Raw genomic sequence first — 17,435 nt, 5'->3', positions numbered from 1 at the left:
CATTCTTGATCTTTTACTTGTTTTTAAGGCTTATTTAGTTATAAATCAGTGGCAACAACAATATGATAACAGTATATTTTTCTCTGCTCTTTTTCTTTAGCCATCTGGCCCTCGCTTTGTGGTGAACCAGAAATGTATCGTTGACTTTGTTTGGGACACAGAAGCAGCCTGTGCCATCTCAACTGCTGTTGACACCAACCAGGTCAACCTTTTTCTTTTTTTTTTCTTTTTTAAAGTGATTCATGTGAGGAAATGAAGAAGATTTTGTTTCTTATTTCTCTTTTTATCTACAGACATGCTCAGTGAAAAATCCAAACAATGGCTTTGAGTTCAACCTTCAGCCGCTGGCCTCTGAAAGCGGATACCATGTCAAGGCTCATGGAAAAGACTTTGTCGTATGAAGCACTTTCAAATCTTTCAAATGTTCTTGAGTAGGGTTGTATCTATACTAAAATCGATACTAAATAGCAACAAATAGCAATAACAGCATTGGATGACTAATGAAATGAAACTTTCAGTAGATTCGGTAATTGTCAAGTATTCACTATTATTAAGTTTGAATTTGAGAAATAATGAAACCATATTGTTCTAAAATTTTGATACTGATACTTTTTCAGCACAATTATTCTGTGCAGTCCTACTCTTAAGTTTGTCTCCAGTTTATTTTTGCCCTCTTGAAATGTGTCTTTAGTGCAATTATAACACATTGAAACCAAAAGTCACATACCCCTCCTGTCTACTGTAGGTGAACATATGCGGCCCTGTAAAAGAGTGCGGAACTGTCGGAGATAAACCTGTGTCCGGCTGTGAGCTGGAAGATAATAAGCCCGTGAGTCAGGTCGGGGTGGAACAATCTCTCCAGTTCTCCACCGATGGCGCTCTCACTCTTACATACAAAGGGGCCATGGACAAACCAACAGGTGCGTAGCCAGTGTAAAGATCACCTAATGACCTACACTTTTAGTTAGAGATATTATGCGTCCCGATATAAAAAATAAAAAAACTTTATTAAATAGCTTATAGATGAAAGGTTTTCTTCTTTTTTTTGAAAGAAGTGTCCTATGCTCACAAAGGTTGCATTTATTTGATAAAAAGAAAAACAGTAAAAACAGTAATACTGTGAAATGTTATTACTTTTAGTTTAAAATAACTGTTCAGTATCATTTGATCATTCATAAATCATTCTAATATGCTGATCTGCTGATCAAGAAACATTTATTATTATTATAGATATTGGAGAAACAGATTCCTTAATGAATAATTCCAAAGTTCAAAAGAACAGCATTTATTTGTAAAGTATAAAACTCTCTTATAGAGAGTCTTGCATTAAGGTTACAACAGTTCTGCCCCGGACTGAACCCACTTTTACCCTGTTTCCCGTCTCTACTGCAGGTACCGAAGACACCTTCATCATTAATCTTGTGTGTGACCAAAAGGCCACTCTAGCTTCCCTGAGGCTTATACAGGAAGAGCTGGGCACAAGCACTCACGTAACCCACAATGTGTTCTTTGAGCTTTCCACTGCACTAGCCTGCGAGCCTGCTCCTGTAGATTGCCAAATCACTGGTAAGCCTTCCCATGCTCCGTTTACTTACCAAAAACATGCTTTTAAAGTCGGCATGAAATGGAACTTGCGAGAGTCTTTCCTATTGTAATGTATATCTGAGTGAAATGGCTTTTTGAATAAGAATAAATGTAGGGCGGGACTTGATTTTGTCCATGGGGAATTTATTGGATGGTTGTGGTTTGCTATTGGTGAGTGACAGATTGTCCCGCCCTCGCGCCAGTAAACGTCGTCAGAAAAGAGAAGAGAAGAGATGTCGCTGCAAGAGGGAGGGGAAGTTATTCTGATTAAAGATCATGAGGGCACATGAATTAAAAAAAATAATGATGTACAGGGATAAACCATTTATTATAAACGCTGTAATATTCCATAAAAACGAACAATTGTCCATTTTAATTTCATGGTGACTTTAAAACTGAGGTGTCATTTCTGCACCACTATTATCACCAAACTCAAGCTGTTTCCCCTTGTATTTCCAGATTTACAAGGTAGAGTGTATGACTTGGGTGACCTCAGCCTGGATGAAAACTATTATGTGCCTCTGGACACCTCGGATCAGGCCCGGTCTCAAAAGTTTTACATCAACGTGTGTAAACCACTGCCTCGCGTCCAGGGCTGCCCTGGTGAGTGTCTACTGATGTGTTGGCAGACTCTTTGAAAGGTCTATCTGTTTCTAGCTTGGTTCTGGGTATTTTGTGATTGATGGTTTGTTTATAACTGCAACCAAGGGTTGACACATTAGTTCTGGTCTGAATGACCACGTAATAAACGAATAGATTTCTGTTGTTGGCAGCTGGAGCGATTGGAGCGTGTGGCCAGATCAACGGCAGGAGTTTGAACCTGGGATACGTGCAGTCCAGCCTGCAGGCTGCACCAGATGGCTCCATCAGTATTGTTTATCTTAATGGGGACAAGTGTGGTTTAGGACGTTACTCCACCCGAATCATCTTCCAGTGTGATGACAGTCCTGTAAGCAAGTGCTTGGTTACAAGTCCAAATAGATTTTTATCCATGGCACTTTCCACAAATAAGGAACAAATTAGTGTCTCAATACCTTTTTAATTAATTTAAAAGTAATTTCATATTCTTTTGAATGAAAGTTATTAGATTATAAAAATGATGTATATTTAAACTATAATCTAACCTAAAATTTATGTCTAAATGTTTATTGTTAAATTATTTTATTGATCAAAAAATATCATTCCATATAAATTTTTTATATAAGTGTAATGTAAATTTCTAAGTAACTACAAACCAATGTTTGGTACCTAATTAGTGACCGCTAAATATAAGCAAATTCTGTAACCCCTTTAGGGTTTTTGATTCTGGTGTATTTTATTTATTTTTATTTAGATTTAGGCAAATAACAGGATCACAAAAAAGATAAAAACTCATGCCCGCTATTTTGGTAACTGGATTACAAAAATGTAATAAAACAAAAATAAATAATAAAAAAATATACTCTAACTTTCAAAAAATTGTGGTCAGCTACATTATTATTGTACTATTATTCTTTGAAATAAATTAATTCTTTTATTCAGCATGGATGCATTAAATTGATTAAAAGTGACAGTAGTATTACAAAAGATTTCCATTTAAAAAAAATGTTATTTTGAGCTTTCTATTCCTCAAAAGTTTTTTTTATCCATCAAATTTGATTTAAATTGTAATAATATTTCACAATAGTACTGTATTTTTGATCAAATAAATGCAGCATTGGTGAGCAGAAAAGACTTCTTTCAAAAACATGAAAAAATCTACACAAATATTGTACTCTATTTCTGGAAAGTGTCCCATGTATTTAAGAGACTGAAGGTTTTTATGAAGAAGCTGTTAAAACATTTTTCTTACTTCTATTAACAGGGTGCACCCATGTTTGATCGCAAAGATGGCTGTGAGTATGTTTTCATCTGGAGAACCTCAGAAGCTTGTCCAATCAGAAGAGTGCAGGGTAAGATGAACAGCCAATTCCTTCACAGGACAGTTAACTAATACTCTCGCTTTAACTCAGTGTTTTTCCTGCTCTTTGTAGGTGAAAAGTGTAAAGTCCAGGACCCCAAGAGTGGTTATGAATACAATCTCACACCACTGGCTGGAAAGGACTATGAAGTGAAGGGTTTGGGTTACGAGTATCACTTTGCAGTATGCAGCCCTATTACAACCTCGGTCTGCCCTCACGGTCCCAGCAACACAGTGTCCTCCTGCCAGGTCGAGGGCCAAAAACACAGAATAGCAGGTGAGTTTATTTCTTAAGTTCAGTATCAATGCTGAGCTAGTAGGTGATTAGTAGTAGAAATTTTTTTTTTATGTTCTTTCATGTTTAACCTTTCCCATGTTCCTTTGCAGGGGTAGCCAATCAAAACCTCACATTTGATGATGGGATTATCATGATCAACTACACGAATGGGGAAACTTGCCACAAAATCTACGAGAGATCAACGGCTATTCTCTTCTCCTGCGACCACAGCAAGAATCCTGTGAGTTCCTTGCAGCCAATGAACAAGTTTATTAAAAAGTTGAATGGTTTTCCTAAAAAAAAAATTTTTTGTTCGTCAGGGTAAGCCAGAGTTCATAAAGGAGACGGCAGACTGCACATATCTGTTTGAATGGCACACAGCTTTGGCCTGCCCTTCCTTCAAAACCACAACCTGCTCTTACAAGTGAGAGCAACTTTTGGTAACACTTTATTTTAAGGTGACAGTTACACGTTACTACATGTACTTACTATAGGAATAACAGTAAATTATGCATAATTACAAGTAACTAACCCTAAACCTAACCGTAACTCTATTGTAAGTTAGTGTACTTAATTAATATTACTCAGTACTTATTTGAGTAAGTACAATGTAACTACGTCACCTTAAAATAAAGTGTAACCTAACTTTCTTGCTAATGTATTTGCACCTAACACATAATGCAACTGTCTAAATCATCTACTCTCTTTTTGGCAGTGATGGAAATGGCCATTCCTATGATCTATCCTCTCTGGCCCTGCACAAATCTAATTGGATGATCATGCCAGAAAAGGCCAAACAGAGTCAGCGTTACTATATCAATGTGTGCAAGTCTTTGGTGCCTCAGACCGGTGAGTGTCAGCAGCACAGCTGGGGAGTGTATTGACCATTCAGCATTGGTTTTATAACTGGTGTTTGTCTCAGGGTTGTGGAGCTGTCCGTCTAGCGCAGCGGCCTGTCTGAAGGACGGAGACAAGTATGTGAATCTGGGGGAGGCAGAGGCAGGACCACAGTGGGATAAAAACATACTGATTTTGAAGTATACCAATGGACAAGCCTGTCCTGACCAGAAGAGAAACCGGACCACCATCATTCGCTTCAGATGCGACCCTGACAAAGTGGTCTGTAATTATTAAGGCTTTTAAATATAATTCTGACTGTATGTATGTGTGTGTATATATATATAGATAGATAGATAGATAGATAGATAGATAGATAGACATTTATAATGTCACGAAAAAATATATTTAAAATAAATGCTGTTCTTTTGAACTGTCTATGGGACAACTGTTTTCAACATTGATAATAATAATAAATGTTTCTTGAGCAGCAAATCATCATATTATAATGATTTCTGAAGGATCATGTGACACTGAAGACAGGAGTAATGATGATGAAAATTCAGCTTTGCATCATAGAAATAAATTACATTTTAAAATACATTCAATAGAAAACAGTGTTTTATTTTCACAATATTACTGTTTTTACTGTATTGTTGATCAATTAAATTATTTCAAAAACATAAAAAATCTAAATGTATAATTATATGTAAATAATAATAATTACAATTATTTCTGTGTATATATCTGTAACCCTGTTCTTGTCTGTCTCTCTGACTTGCTGTCTGTCTACAGGACTCTGAACCCACTCTGATCACAGCGCTGGAGAACTGTGTGTATAACTTTGTGTGGTTCACTGCTGCAGCCTGTCCTCTCAACAGCACTGAGCACGGAGACTGTAAAGTCACTAATCCAGCTACAGGTGAGTCGCCCACTTGAGCGTCAGTCACACAGAATACACAATTACTCACATGAACACTCATAACCAGAACAACTGAATCATCTTATCCAGACACTTCCTGTCTGCTCATAACACTGTCTTCTAGGTGCATGTGTCTGTTGCCTGCAAATAGCCTAAATACAGAAAATGTTTTTTCACACAAGCTCTAGCATACTGCATTTATTTTTGTCCCCTGAATCAAATCTAAGATGTGTATGTACTGTGTGTGTGTTTGGTCTCCACAGGTCATCTCTTTGACCTTAACGGCCTCAGTCGAACAGGTGGCTATACGGTCTATGATCCCGTGGCCCATAGGAAGATGTTCAGACTGAACGTGTGTGGAGAAGTAGCCAATGCTGGTTGTGCATCTGGAACAGGTATGTTTCCATTTGTCCTCTTCATTTAGTGAAAAACTGTGAAAAATATCTCTTGATTATTTTTAAGTAGAACTTTGGAGTCTATAGGGGCTTTTGCACCAGGTAGTTATAGGAACTAGTCACCGGCGCGGTCCCCCGATAACTTAATTTCACCATTTTCCTGGTTGCATTCGCACCACCAGTAGGAATTTTGAAGTGACGTAAGCCAATCAACAGCAATGGCATTTGAGCGCAGCATTCAACAACTTCAACAACTGGAGGACGCCGTGATCGGTGCTGTGTTTTTGTTGCGTGTTGTGGCTTTCGTGATAACGAAGATGGAATGTAGACATTAACCTTTAACCTTTAAGACAAAAATTAACCTTTAATGATTGAGTCGTGGATCATTTGTGCATCACTGCGTTGATGTCATCCGGGCACATTAAGTAGATTGCCGCCTGAATATTGCATCATGCGCACGTCCAGTCTTCAACAGTTCAACAGGAGTTCATGAGAAAGTATAAATGACTTCTCAGCTGTTTTGCATATAATGTACATCTAATTATTCACTGAACCCTTGATTATTCACCTGTACCCAGCCTTGAAAAGCACCGCTGCCACTGTTTGAAAGTGCTTGAATTTTATGAACCCTGTTCGAGGCTGAGATAAGAACACAACATGCCTGGACTTCGGCGTCGGTCCATCTATCGCTGGTTGCTGTTTGTCCCTGAATCATAGATGAATAGACAGACAGACAGACACAAGTAGTTTTGATTATTCATTTCTGTTTCAGTGAGAACAGAATAATTGTTTTAATACATTTAGGCCTAAACAAAGACTTCACATGGTAATGTTAAGATGTTTTTTTTTGCTGCAGGTGTGTGCATCAAGGACAATCAGATGGCCTTAAATGGCGGAAACGCCACAAGGAAGCTGGTCTATAAGGATCAGGTGGTGGAGCTCATCTATGAGGATGGAGACCCGTGCGCTGCTAACCCTTCCTTAAAACACAAGAGCATCTTCAGCTTCGTCTGCAAGTCTGGGGAAGGAGGCACGGGTGAGCCCGTTCTGGTGTTCTCGGATGAAACCACTTGCACTCACTTCTTCTCCTGGCTCACCCCTCTGGTCTGCGAACAACAGGTAATGGAAAGTGTTTTAAAACTTTCAATCCTCTGAACCTCGCTTCATTTGAACCTGCAACATATTTAGTGCATCTTTTCCGCAGGTGAAGTGCTCCGTTTGGAATGGAACCAACCAGATTGACCTGAGTCCTCTGATCCATCTCATTGGTTACTACACCGCTATCGATGAAGATGTAGTCAGGGAGAAGTCTCCTGACTTCTACATCAACATCTGCCAGCCCCTCAACCCCATCCCAGGGGTCAACTGTCCTCCAGGGGCCGCTGTGTGCATGGACCCTGTTAATGGAGAACCAATTGTGAGTAAACACATGAGCAGTGATTTCCACTTTTCTTGCTTTTTTAAGATGGTGTATTGTAGGGAAGCACGATGCCACTCTTTCTTAAACAATTCCGATATGATACTGTGATACTTTAATTTTTGTAACTCGCCAATATGAGTACCGATACCTGTATTTCCAGTGCAATTTTTTTCTATAATTTAAGTAAATAATGATTTAATTATTGAAATGTTTATAAAAATATTGGGTGAAGAAAGAATATGAATCATATTAGTTGGCTTGATTCGTTTAGCAAATAGCAAATAACATTTTAAGATAAAATCAAATTAAATAACTATATTGTGATATAAATGACATTAAAAACAAAATGTAATTACTCATATCATGAAATAAGATTTTGGTCAGATCACCCACCCCTATTCCAACCTGTTCAGAATTGTGTAATTTTACAGAATTTGATTGATAATATAATTAATACTGTGTTTTTTTTATTTATTAATTTATAAAACAATGAATTTTAAGTTGTCATTTTATTCAATTACTTTTACTGTTATTTTAGTTTTTGCCGTGGTATCAATTCAGTATTGGTATTGTGATATTTTAGTCAGGTATCATATCAAAGTCATCATTTTTGTATCGTGGCACTTCTGTGCCGCTGCACACTCAACCCACTCTGCATGTTTTGCTTATCAGCTTGTGCACACCAGCTATACAGTCATAAATATTGTATTTATGCTTAATATTCTATTAATCAGACACAATTACATCATAGACATAAAAATATAGTATTGTTAGTTTTATTTAATAAACAATATGCTACAGAAGCTGTCTCGCATGCATAACTTGTTGCACTTTAAATGTAACAATTTAGATGAAGAAAGTTCATACTATCAGTCAAATGAATAGGAATAATGTCATGAAGTATTTTTCATTACTGATACAGAGGTACCAGGGGTTGCTATTGAGTCAACCATAATCTATAGTGACATGTTTGAATTAGATTTTAAATTCAGTGTGGGCTTTTCCTTTCTGTGCAGGACATCGGACGCATCACCTCCCCTCCTCTTTATAACACCAACACCAAAGAGGTGGAGATCACCTTTACCAGCACCACCATCTGCCCTTCTAACCGCACCTCCAACTACTCCTCCAAGATCATTTTCACCTGCCAGAAAGGGGCAGAGTTGGTAAGAGAGGAGTTGTTGTTGGTTCAATAATTTTGGTATTTGTTTCTGTTATACATGAGTGTAAGTGTTTGTTTTCCACAAACAGGGTTCTCCCCAGATGATCCGGGCACATGACTGTATGTATGTGTTCGAGTGGGCCACTCCTGTGGTTTGCCCGGAGACCGTCACAGCGCAGGGCTGCAGTCTGACCGTCTCCCAACTGCGTTACACCTTTGACCTCTCACCCCTGTCAGGGCCTGTTCAGGTAATGACAAGAGACTTTTTTCCAGAAAACAAAGACTGAACATTTTAAATAAGTATACTAACAAATCTTACAGACACCAAGTTTTTGAATAGTAATGTTAATGAAAGAAGACTCTTTTGCTCACTAAGGCTGCATGTATGTGATCACAGTTATAACAGTTTTCTATTTGAATTGTAAAATGTAATTTATTCCTGTGATGTCAAAGCTGAATTACTCCAGTCTTTAGAGTCACATGATTCTTCAGAAATGATCATTCTGATATGCTGATTTGGTGCTCAAGAAACATTTCTTATTAATATCAATGTTGAAAACGGTTGTCCTGCTTAAAAGTTTTGTGGAAATTGTGATACTTTTTTTCAGAATGAATAAAGAGTTCAAAATAACAGCTTTTTTTTTTTTTTATAGAAATCTTTTGTAACGTTATTAATGTCTTTACTCTCAGTCATCAATTTAATGCATCCTTGCTGAATGAAAGTATTAATTCCTTAAAAAAAAATTTTTACCGGCCCCCAAACTTTTGAATGGTAGTGTGTGTGTGTCTTTATATATATATATATATATATATATATATATATATATATATATATATATATATATATATATATATATATATATATATATATATTAAAAATCTCATTTTTTGTCAGCTTATAGGACCATAGTAGCAAAAGAATGATTCTGGAGCTCAGTTTATTGTGTCTTTTAGGTTCCTGGAAGCTCTGGCTCCTTTACAATCAATGTGTGTGGGACTGTGGCAGACACAAAATGTAAAGACAGCGCAGTATGTCTGATCTCCACTGGCTCAGCGGCTTCATATGGGAACAGCAAAGTCATGAACCTAGACTACGAGAGAGAAGAGCAGACTGTGATCATGCAGTATAGTGGAGGAGACACCTGTCCTCAAGGTAAGACAGACACACTGAATCGCTCTAAAAACCTAGTGAACTAAACCACATTTTAAGGCATAATAGGCAGACTTTTGGCAAAAGACAATAATTAATTGTGGTGCTTTGTAAGGTGCAAAGTAAATGTTTCATAGTAAAGGCAATCCCAGAATGCATTGCAATCAAGCAAGCTCAAAATCTAAGATGGAATAATCCAGTTACACTTTTTCTCTAAATGATTAAAATTTGTGTTAATTGTCTTTCAGTTACAGATAAAGATGAAGTGTGCACTTTCCCCTTTAATACCCGGGTCAAGTCTTATACTGATTGCACAACTGACGACAGGACTGACGGAAGGAAGTGGTGTGCAACTACAAGCAACTATAACAAAGATCAGAAATGGGGCTTCTGCTCTGATGGTAAGAATCCCTGGCAGCCTAAAACCTCATAAAATAGCTTTGATGTAAAAAGAGCTTTCATTTAAAAAATAGTTTTGTTTTTTATTAATGGATTCAGTTCCATGTTAAGGAAGAAAAATGAAGTAAATATTAATATCCTTTTGAATAATAATTAATACATAAATAATTGAAGTACAAATGTAAATATTTGTGTTTACAAAATGCAAAAAAAAAATTTATTTATTTAAACAGTTTTGTAATTACATTAGGTTTCATTTAAACAAGTAATATTTCAAACCTAATATTTAATTATTAGGTTCATCATTTTGGCAGCACATAACATGAACATGAACTTAATAAAAAATTTACTTGTTAAAAATTAACTTCAATCCTTCTTCCAAAATGTGTTTTTTGTCTTCCCTGATTCACTATGGTAAGCCACTTATTATATAAGTGTTTATATTTTAGACCTGTCAGGATGGTTTTCATGGGAAATTGCGTACATGCGTCACTCGCCCATGTGTCTCTCGTCATATCCGTAAATAGAGAAAAGTTGCTCGGCTACTCTGATACGTGTATGGTGTGGGAGCGATATAGGTTAGATATAAACAGATATTTATTTATTTATTTATATATATATATATATATATATATATATATATATATATATATATATATATATATATATATATATATATATAAATAATAATAATAATAATAATAATAATAATATTTTTTTTTTTTTTTTTTTATTATAAAAGGTATTTTATTGAACAGATAAATTGCCATATGTAGCGCTCTTAACAGTTCATTGTAAAGCATTATCTATTGGGAAACGTCATATTCATCCGCACGGTCACACAGAGCCGAAGCACATCCAAAACAATGTTCTTTTGCAAAATGCATGTTTTGTTTTTTAAACTGCCAGAGGGCCAAAAGTTACATTTGTATACCTTTTAAATTGTATGCGTTTTATAAGATTTGAATAAGAAATGTGTTTCTGTCTGCACTTGACTTAAGGGCTGTTTTAAGGTATTTTTATTTTTCTGTGTGTATTTCACAGCACTAAGAGGGAAGCGTCAGTCGTCCATTTTGTTCTCGTGTGACCCAGCGGCGGGCCGTGGCACACCCCAGCTGTTGAGCGAAACCCAAGGGTGTTCTGCCACCTTCCAGTGGCGAACGAATGTGGTGTGCCCACCCAAAAAGATGGAGTGCAAGCTGGCAGGACAACACCAGACCTACGACCTGCGCACCCTCTCTTCTCTTACAGAGCCATGGAAATTTAGCCACGGGGAAGATTCGTGAGTTTTTAATTTGACCCTGTTGCATGTATTAATAATAGTTATAATAAAATAACAGTAAGTTTAACCTAAATATACACATTTATAAATAAACATAATATCCTAAAATAATTATTTATTTGATCATTTTTTATTTTCATTTCATTAAGGTATAGTATCTAGAGAGTGGCTGAAAGTATATCCAATGTAAAAAATATATTATAATAATTTATAAGTAAGATGGACAAAAATTAAGTTTGCACTATTATTTTCATTATATTGACCTATAATTTTAAGCCATACCAGTTAAAAAAAATAATTACCAGTTATTGGTATCAGCCAAAATTGCTATATCTGTGCAAGTATTTTCCTATTTGTCTGCGAACATGCATTTCTGGAGAATTCATGTTTTTGTGTGACGCTTTTAAATCAGTAGAACTTGGACACAACTCGTTTAATCAGTAATGGAACAATTGTGTAATATTGCACCTGCATCTGTTCAGTATGTATGAAAGTCACAATTGTACTATTTGTTCCCACAGTTACTACTTCAATCTGTGCCAGGCCATCCATGGAGGCCAGCCAGGTTGTGCAGCGGACGCCGCTGTGTGTCGCAGACGTGCCAACGGAAAGACGGAGACTCTGGGCCGTGTGCACACGCAGACCATGGAGTTAATCGGTAAGTGTTTTTAAACCTTCTCTGACATAATTGTGACTTTGTTGGTTTCTCATCAGCATGTCTTTTCTCCAGATGGAAAGATCCTGGTCAATTATTCCATGGGTGGCGAGGTGTGTGGAAACAAAAAACCAGCCAGAACAATCATACAGCTGAAGTGTGGCAGCACAATGGGTCATCCAAAATTACTATTTATGTAAGTTATGAGAAACTTGGCGTGAATGGATTCTTAACTTGTGGTGTTTTAAATCTGTTAAAGTTGGCATGAATTGAAGTTGTCCTGCCCTCGCGCCGGAAACGCGTCATCAGAGAAGAGGAGATGTTTCTGCAAGAGGGAGGGAGAGTTATTTTGATTAAAGATTACGAGGGCACATGATTTAAAAAAAACAAAACAAAGTTTTGCACAGATAAATCATTTAGAATAAATGCTGCAATACTCCATGAACAACAAGAATTGACCATTTTAATTCCATGCTGACTTTAATGACATCAACTTCCGACTTCACTTAACCATATGAAAAAAACATATACATATTTATAAAGTTTCCATCGGGAATCTGGTCTGTAGTTTTAATGTACTTTTACTGGGCTTTACCACAGTACTTCTCAGGTAGGTAAGTAAGATTCATGTATTTGCCTTTGTGTGTTTTAGGGAGGATAAAACTGCATGTGAGTTCTGGGTGGAGTGGGAGACTCGATCCGCATGTGCTGTAAAGCAGGAGGAAGTCGAGATGGTCAATGGAACCATCAGAATCCCCGAGACAGGAGCCGTGTTCAACCTGGGAGCGCTTTATTACCGGTGAATAAGTCTCGCTCTCTCTCAATTCTCCTGCTTTAATACAGAGCCTACAACTACATCTAGTTATGTGCATGAGATAAACAGTGTTTTATCTGTCCCCAGTTTCCACAACGCCACAGGAGACATCCGTTCCAATGGAGATCGCTATATCTACCACATCCAGCTATCAGGCATCACCGACAGCTCCATTTCCAATTGCCTGGGTGCCAATATCTGTCAGGTCAAGATTGAAAGCAGTTACCGCAGAAAAATAGGCTCTTCCAGCAAAGCCAAGTATTATATCAAAGGTAAGAGGAATTCTATAAGGAACCATATCGGGAAATACAATGTGTGAGCAGTGCTCAAATGTTTCGGCATGTTGGGACAAATGAAAGGCAAAGTAGGGTTTATTTCCTCCTTTATTTATATATTTATTTGTTTGTTTGTTTGTTTATTTATATATTTTAATGTAAAAATTTTGTTTTATACACAAAATCGGCAAAATAATTAAATATTTCTATACTTTTTCTTTATTTAATGTTAAATTTTAGTTTGTAACAACGCCAAAACTGCAAAAATATTTCATTTAAAATATGAAATAGTTTGTTTAAAATATGTTCTTTGTTTTGTTTATTTTTAATTTATAAATTCTATTTGTAACACGAAAATGACAAAAAAATATATACATTTTTTTATATATATTTTGGATGATTTTTCTTTACTTTTTCAATATTTGGTCCCTTTTTTAGTATTAGTTTTTTGCTACAATTAGCAGATTGATCAAAAGTCTACTTTCATCACTTACTGTGAATTTTTAAATAATATGTTATTCATAATATTTTTTAAGTTTAGGTTACTTATTTTTCTGTAAACAGTTTACTTTGAGGGGAAAAAAATATTCCTGTAATGTTGTAACTGTTGGCATGTTGTATGTTGTCAGGTGGAAACCTTGACGTCTTGGTACCATCTGAATCCGTATGTGGGCGAGACAAAACCAAAACCGTGTCCTCGACCATCCTGTTCCACTGCAGCCCTCAAGCAGGAGAGGGTATCCCAGAATTCTTGCTGGAAACGGATGGCTGCCAGTATCTGTTTGTTTGGCACACCTCCACCGTTTGTACAATTTTGTGAGTATCACAAAGCCTAAACATGTTTCCAGGCAGTTCTGATACAGAGATATGTCAGCAAAGGAAGTTTGAGTAAAGTACGTTGGTTCTCCTATTGTTCATCCAGCTCCATGGACCCACACAGCACTGATGGAGGGGAGGAGCATGCGGGATTGTCTGGGCGGAGTCAGGCTTTAGGGGCGGTGCTTAGCCTACTGTTGGTTGTGCTCACAATCTGTTTGCTTGTTCTCTTGCTGCACAAACGAGAAAGGAGGTAAATGAAAACTTACATTTTATGTGTGCTTTTTTTTTTTTTTAAGAAATTAATACTTTGATTCATGCAGGGATTCATTAAATTGATCAAAAGTGACAATAAAGACATTTATAATGTTTGATTTCTATTTTAAATAAATGTTGTTCTTTTGAACTTTCTATTCATCGAAGAATCCTGAAAAAAATACAAAATTTTTCCACAAAAATATTAATCAACACAACTGGTTTTAACATTGATAATGATAGAAATTGTTTCATGAGCAGCAATTATATAGGAATTCTACTTCTACTTGAGCTGCTTAAAATGTGTTTATGTATTTTTAGGCAACTTGTAATGCAGAAAGTGTCAAGCTGCTTCAAGAAAGGAAATCCAGTGTCTTACAAGTACTCCAGGGTAACGTTTCATCTTTTTTTCTTTTTTTTATCATTTCAAAAGGAGTCCGAGTTTGTCCTTAACTCTCCTCGTCTTTGTTCTTCTCTCTCTTTAGGTGAACACCGATGAGGATGGATGTGAAGATGAGATGGAGTGGTTGATGGAGGAGACCGGGACGCCCACGCGGGAGCCTCAAGAGAACGGTCACATCACCACCAAACCCGTCAGCGCAGACGCCCTGCGTTCCTTCTCCCTGGACGAACAGGACAGCGAGGACGAGGTGCTCACGGTCCCAGGGGTCCGAATGGCCCCTTCGTCGTCCTCTTCCTCACGGCTGCGGTCGGCTTTGCTGAAAGCAGAGAGCGATGAGGATCTGGTGGGGCTCCTGGTGGACACACGGAGCAGAAATCAGACCAGATACAGCGATAGAAACCAGAGGAAACCCCAGCCAGACCCTGATGACAGCGACGAGGACCTACTTAAAGTCTGAGCGCATCGGGCAGCCGAACTGAACTTTTGAATGTTTCTGCCACCACGCTTTGAATTTTCAGTTGCTCCATTTTTTGATTTTCTAAAGGGAAATCTTTGCGAGACCGCTTTCAGGAGCAAGTTAGTCGTTTCGTCCTCTAAATAGACTTGATGCCTTCCTGACAAAAAATGTTTTTTTTTGTCATTTGATCGTTTATTTGTTTGTTTGTTCGTTTCCCATTGATTAAGATGAAGTGTGTACAGCATCGTATGTGAATTTGGTCTCCCACAAACTTACAGAAATGGACTATATCGATTTTTTTATTGTTATTTAAAGATTTTTGGGTACTGTTTTTGTGTTAACACACCAGCTCACTGGAAAAATACACTGTTTTATGAAATGATTTTGATTGATTGTGGCAGATACAGTCAAAGACCTTTTCTAAACTTCAATCTGAAGCAGTATTTCACATATCTTGAGCCATGTAGCACCGAAAGGAGATTGATTCGCTTCAAACATCACGCTTCGCGCTTGCGTTCCGCATCAGCATTAATCTAACCATAACATCCATTCGTCGTTGAGTGTTTTGTGCAATGCTTTTGCCCGCTTGTTCTGCCAAAAAAGCATGTTCTACTTATCCTACTAGAACACAGAGCGCATACAGAGGTTTAGTGCCACGAAGGAATGACAATGCATGTTAGACTGCAGCAGGCTTCCTTTTAGAATTGTAATTTCTCATCGCAATCAGAAGTGCATCACAGTGTGCTGTTTATTTGCGTTATGTTAAGTTTATGTAATTATTATATTTGCGTAACACTTTACAATGAGGTTGAATTCATTAACATTATTAAATGTATTTGATATCGCGAACTTACAGAGCCTCTAAAGTGACAAGGTGATGGTAAAAAAAAATTAGATGTTATATTCAATGCTTTTGCGTTCTCTCACCAAACTTTTGCGTTCACCAGAGAAAGTTTGTGTTCATGATGGGAAAATAATGTGGTGGCGGGAAAACCTGTATTTCTGTGCTTCTGCAAGCAAGCGCAAAGTTTCTCAGGGGAACGCAATTGCAAATATTAAGCGATTTTTAAGTTTCTCTGGGAAAAGCAGTGCTTTTGCAAAGCATTGAAATATAATTTTTATAATCACCATTTCACCCTTGCTTCGTATGAACTACTAACAGTGAACAACGTTTTTGTCCCCCCAGAATTTATTATTTAATTCATTTATAAGTATACTGTTACTTCGTGAAACATTAACCAACGGTAATTTATACTTAATGTATTACAAATGTATTAATATATGTAGAAATGAACATTTCCCTAGATTAATAATTCTGTAAAAGTCTTGTCCATTGTTAATTTGTGATATCTCATGCACTAATTAATGTTAACAAATTGAACTTTATTGTAAAAGTGTTTTTTTTGTTGTTTTTTGTTCTTTTAAATTTGCGCTTTGCACAGAAGAAATGCGCGCCTATGAAAGAAGTCACATGTACAGCAAGCAGCAGAAAGCCTTCTACAAAGCACTTTTCCCGTTAGCATGAACCGTTTTGTTGCTAGTCACATTAATCGAATATTATGCGTTTTGTTTGCTGAATGTGTTGTTTATCAGTTTCAGCTCACCTTTAATGTCCTGCTGACTAACTCGGTTTTCAGAAAGATGCATACATTTGCATAAGCTGTGTTGCAGGGTTGCATTGTGCTGTCCGGAAATGATTTACCAAAACGTTCTTCTCACATGGCAATGAAACAGGACACTGGTCCTGTTCGACAGCATGTGTTACAGTATTTTTCACTCTGGCTCTAATAGGTTGTCTCATAGGCTTGTATTACCCATCCATCAGTGTATTCCTCACATATATGGTTGCCAAATAAAGCCACAGCAGTTCTGTATGTTTTTCATAACTCACTGTTCCTGAGACGGTACATCAAACTGAGGTGAAGCACGACTGGCTGTCTCTTTAAGTACTTTGCACTTTGGTGGACTTTTTTTTTTCTGTCCCTAGGGCAGAAGGTGGACGGTACACTCGATAGCTATTGGTCGTCACGGGTTCCCCCTCTCCCTACTAAAAAAATGTCTGCGACTGCTGTATGGGATATTGTATGGTTTAATTCTCTGAAAAACTTCAAGAGTCCTGAGATCATTTTTTTTTTTTTTCTGTTAGAAGCTTTAACTCTTCTCAGACTGTATTTGTCATGTTATACAGCATCTTGTTTTTGGATTTAAATAGTTTATGCTGAGATATGATGGCATTATTTCAATAAAACTATCAGCTGCTCTGCATGCATTCTTACTAGGAGTTCTTGTGGTTCATCTCGCTACTTTAACTATTCTGAGGGCAGTAACTGATTCTCGCTCAAGCAGTTGAATCAAACGGCTGCTGATAGAATGATGGTGTCCAGTATAATTTT

General features: G+C 37.0%; 1 protein-coding gene across 1 annotated transcript in view; it reads left to right on the top strand.

Annotated features, from left to right (window-relative positions):
- Positions 1-17,317, top strand: part of igf2r (insulin-like growth factor 2 receptor) — a 33,758-nt gene extending 16,441 nt beyond the window's left edge. The window contains exons 19-47 of the mRNA XM_084432906.1: positions 101-202; positions 294-395; positions 746-920; positions 1,393-1,566; positions 2,044-2,187; positions 2,358-2,533; positions 3,428-3,515; positions 3,597-3,800; positions 3,911-4,041; positions 4,121-4,224; positions 4,516-4,649; positions 4,723-4,919; positions 5,433-5,559; positions 5,823-5,954; positions 6,811-7,073; positions 7,159-7,371; positions 8,391-8,540; positions 8,626-8,784; positions 9,491-9,689; positions 9,935-10,087; positions 11,130-11,367; positions 11,889-12,025; positions 12,098-12,218; positions 12,675-12,821; positions 12,924-13,108; positions 13,741-13,927; positions 14,034-14,180; positions 14,504-14,573; positions 14,668-17,317. Of these exons, the coding sequence (XP_084289032.1) occupies positions 101-202; positions 294-395; positions 746-920; positions 1,393-1,566; positions 2,044-2,187; positions 2,358-2,533; positions 3,428-3,515; positions 3,597-3,800; positions 3,911-4,041; positions 4,121-4,224; positions 4,516-4,649; positions 4,723-4,919; positions 5,433-5,559; positions 5,823-5,954; positions 6,811-7,073; positions 7,159-7,371; positions 8,391-8,540; positions 8,626-8,784; positions 9,491-9,689; positions 9,935-10,087; positions 11,130-11,367; positions 11,889-12,025; positions 12,098-12,218; positions 12,675-12,821; positions 12,924-13,108; positions 13,741-13,927; positions 14,034-14,180; positions 14,504-14,573; positions 14,668-15,042 (4,734 nt within the window). The 3' untranslated portion in view covers positions 15,043-17,317. The remainder of the gene's footprint in view (positions 1-100; positions 203-293; positions 396-745; positions 921-1,392; positions 1,567-2,043; positions 2,188-2,357; positions 2,534-3,427; positions 3,516-3,596; positions 3,801-3,910; positions 4,042-4,120; positions 4,225-4,515; positions 4,650-4,722; positions 4,920-5,432; positions 5,560-5,822; positions 5,955-6,810; positions 7,074-7,158; positions 7,372-8,390; positions 8,541-8,625; positions 8,785-9,490; positions 9,690-9,934; positions 10,088-11,129; positions 11,368-11,888; positions 12,026-12,097; positions 12,219-12,674; positions 12,822-12,923; positions 13,109-13,740; positions 13,928-14,033; positions 14,181-14,503; positions 14,574-14,667) is intronic.
- Positions 17,318-17,435: the final 118 nt, after the last annotated feature.

Source organism: Rutilus rutilus (assembly GCF_951802725.1).
Source record: "Rutilus rutilus genome assembly, chromosome: 15".
Taxonomy (NCBI): domain Eukaryota; kingdom Metazoa; phylum Chordata; class Actinopteri; order Cypriniformes; family Leuciscidae; genus Rutilus; species Rutilus rutilus.
The sequence above is the reverse complement of the archived record's forward strand: the minus strand, read 5'-3'. Positions and strand labels throughout refer to the sequence as shown.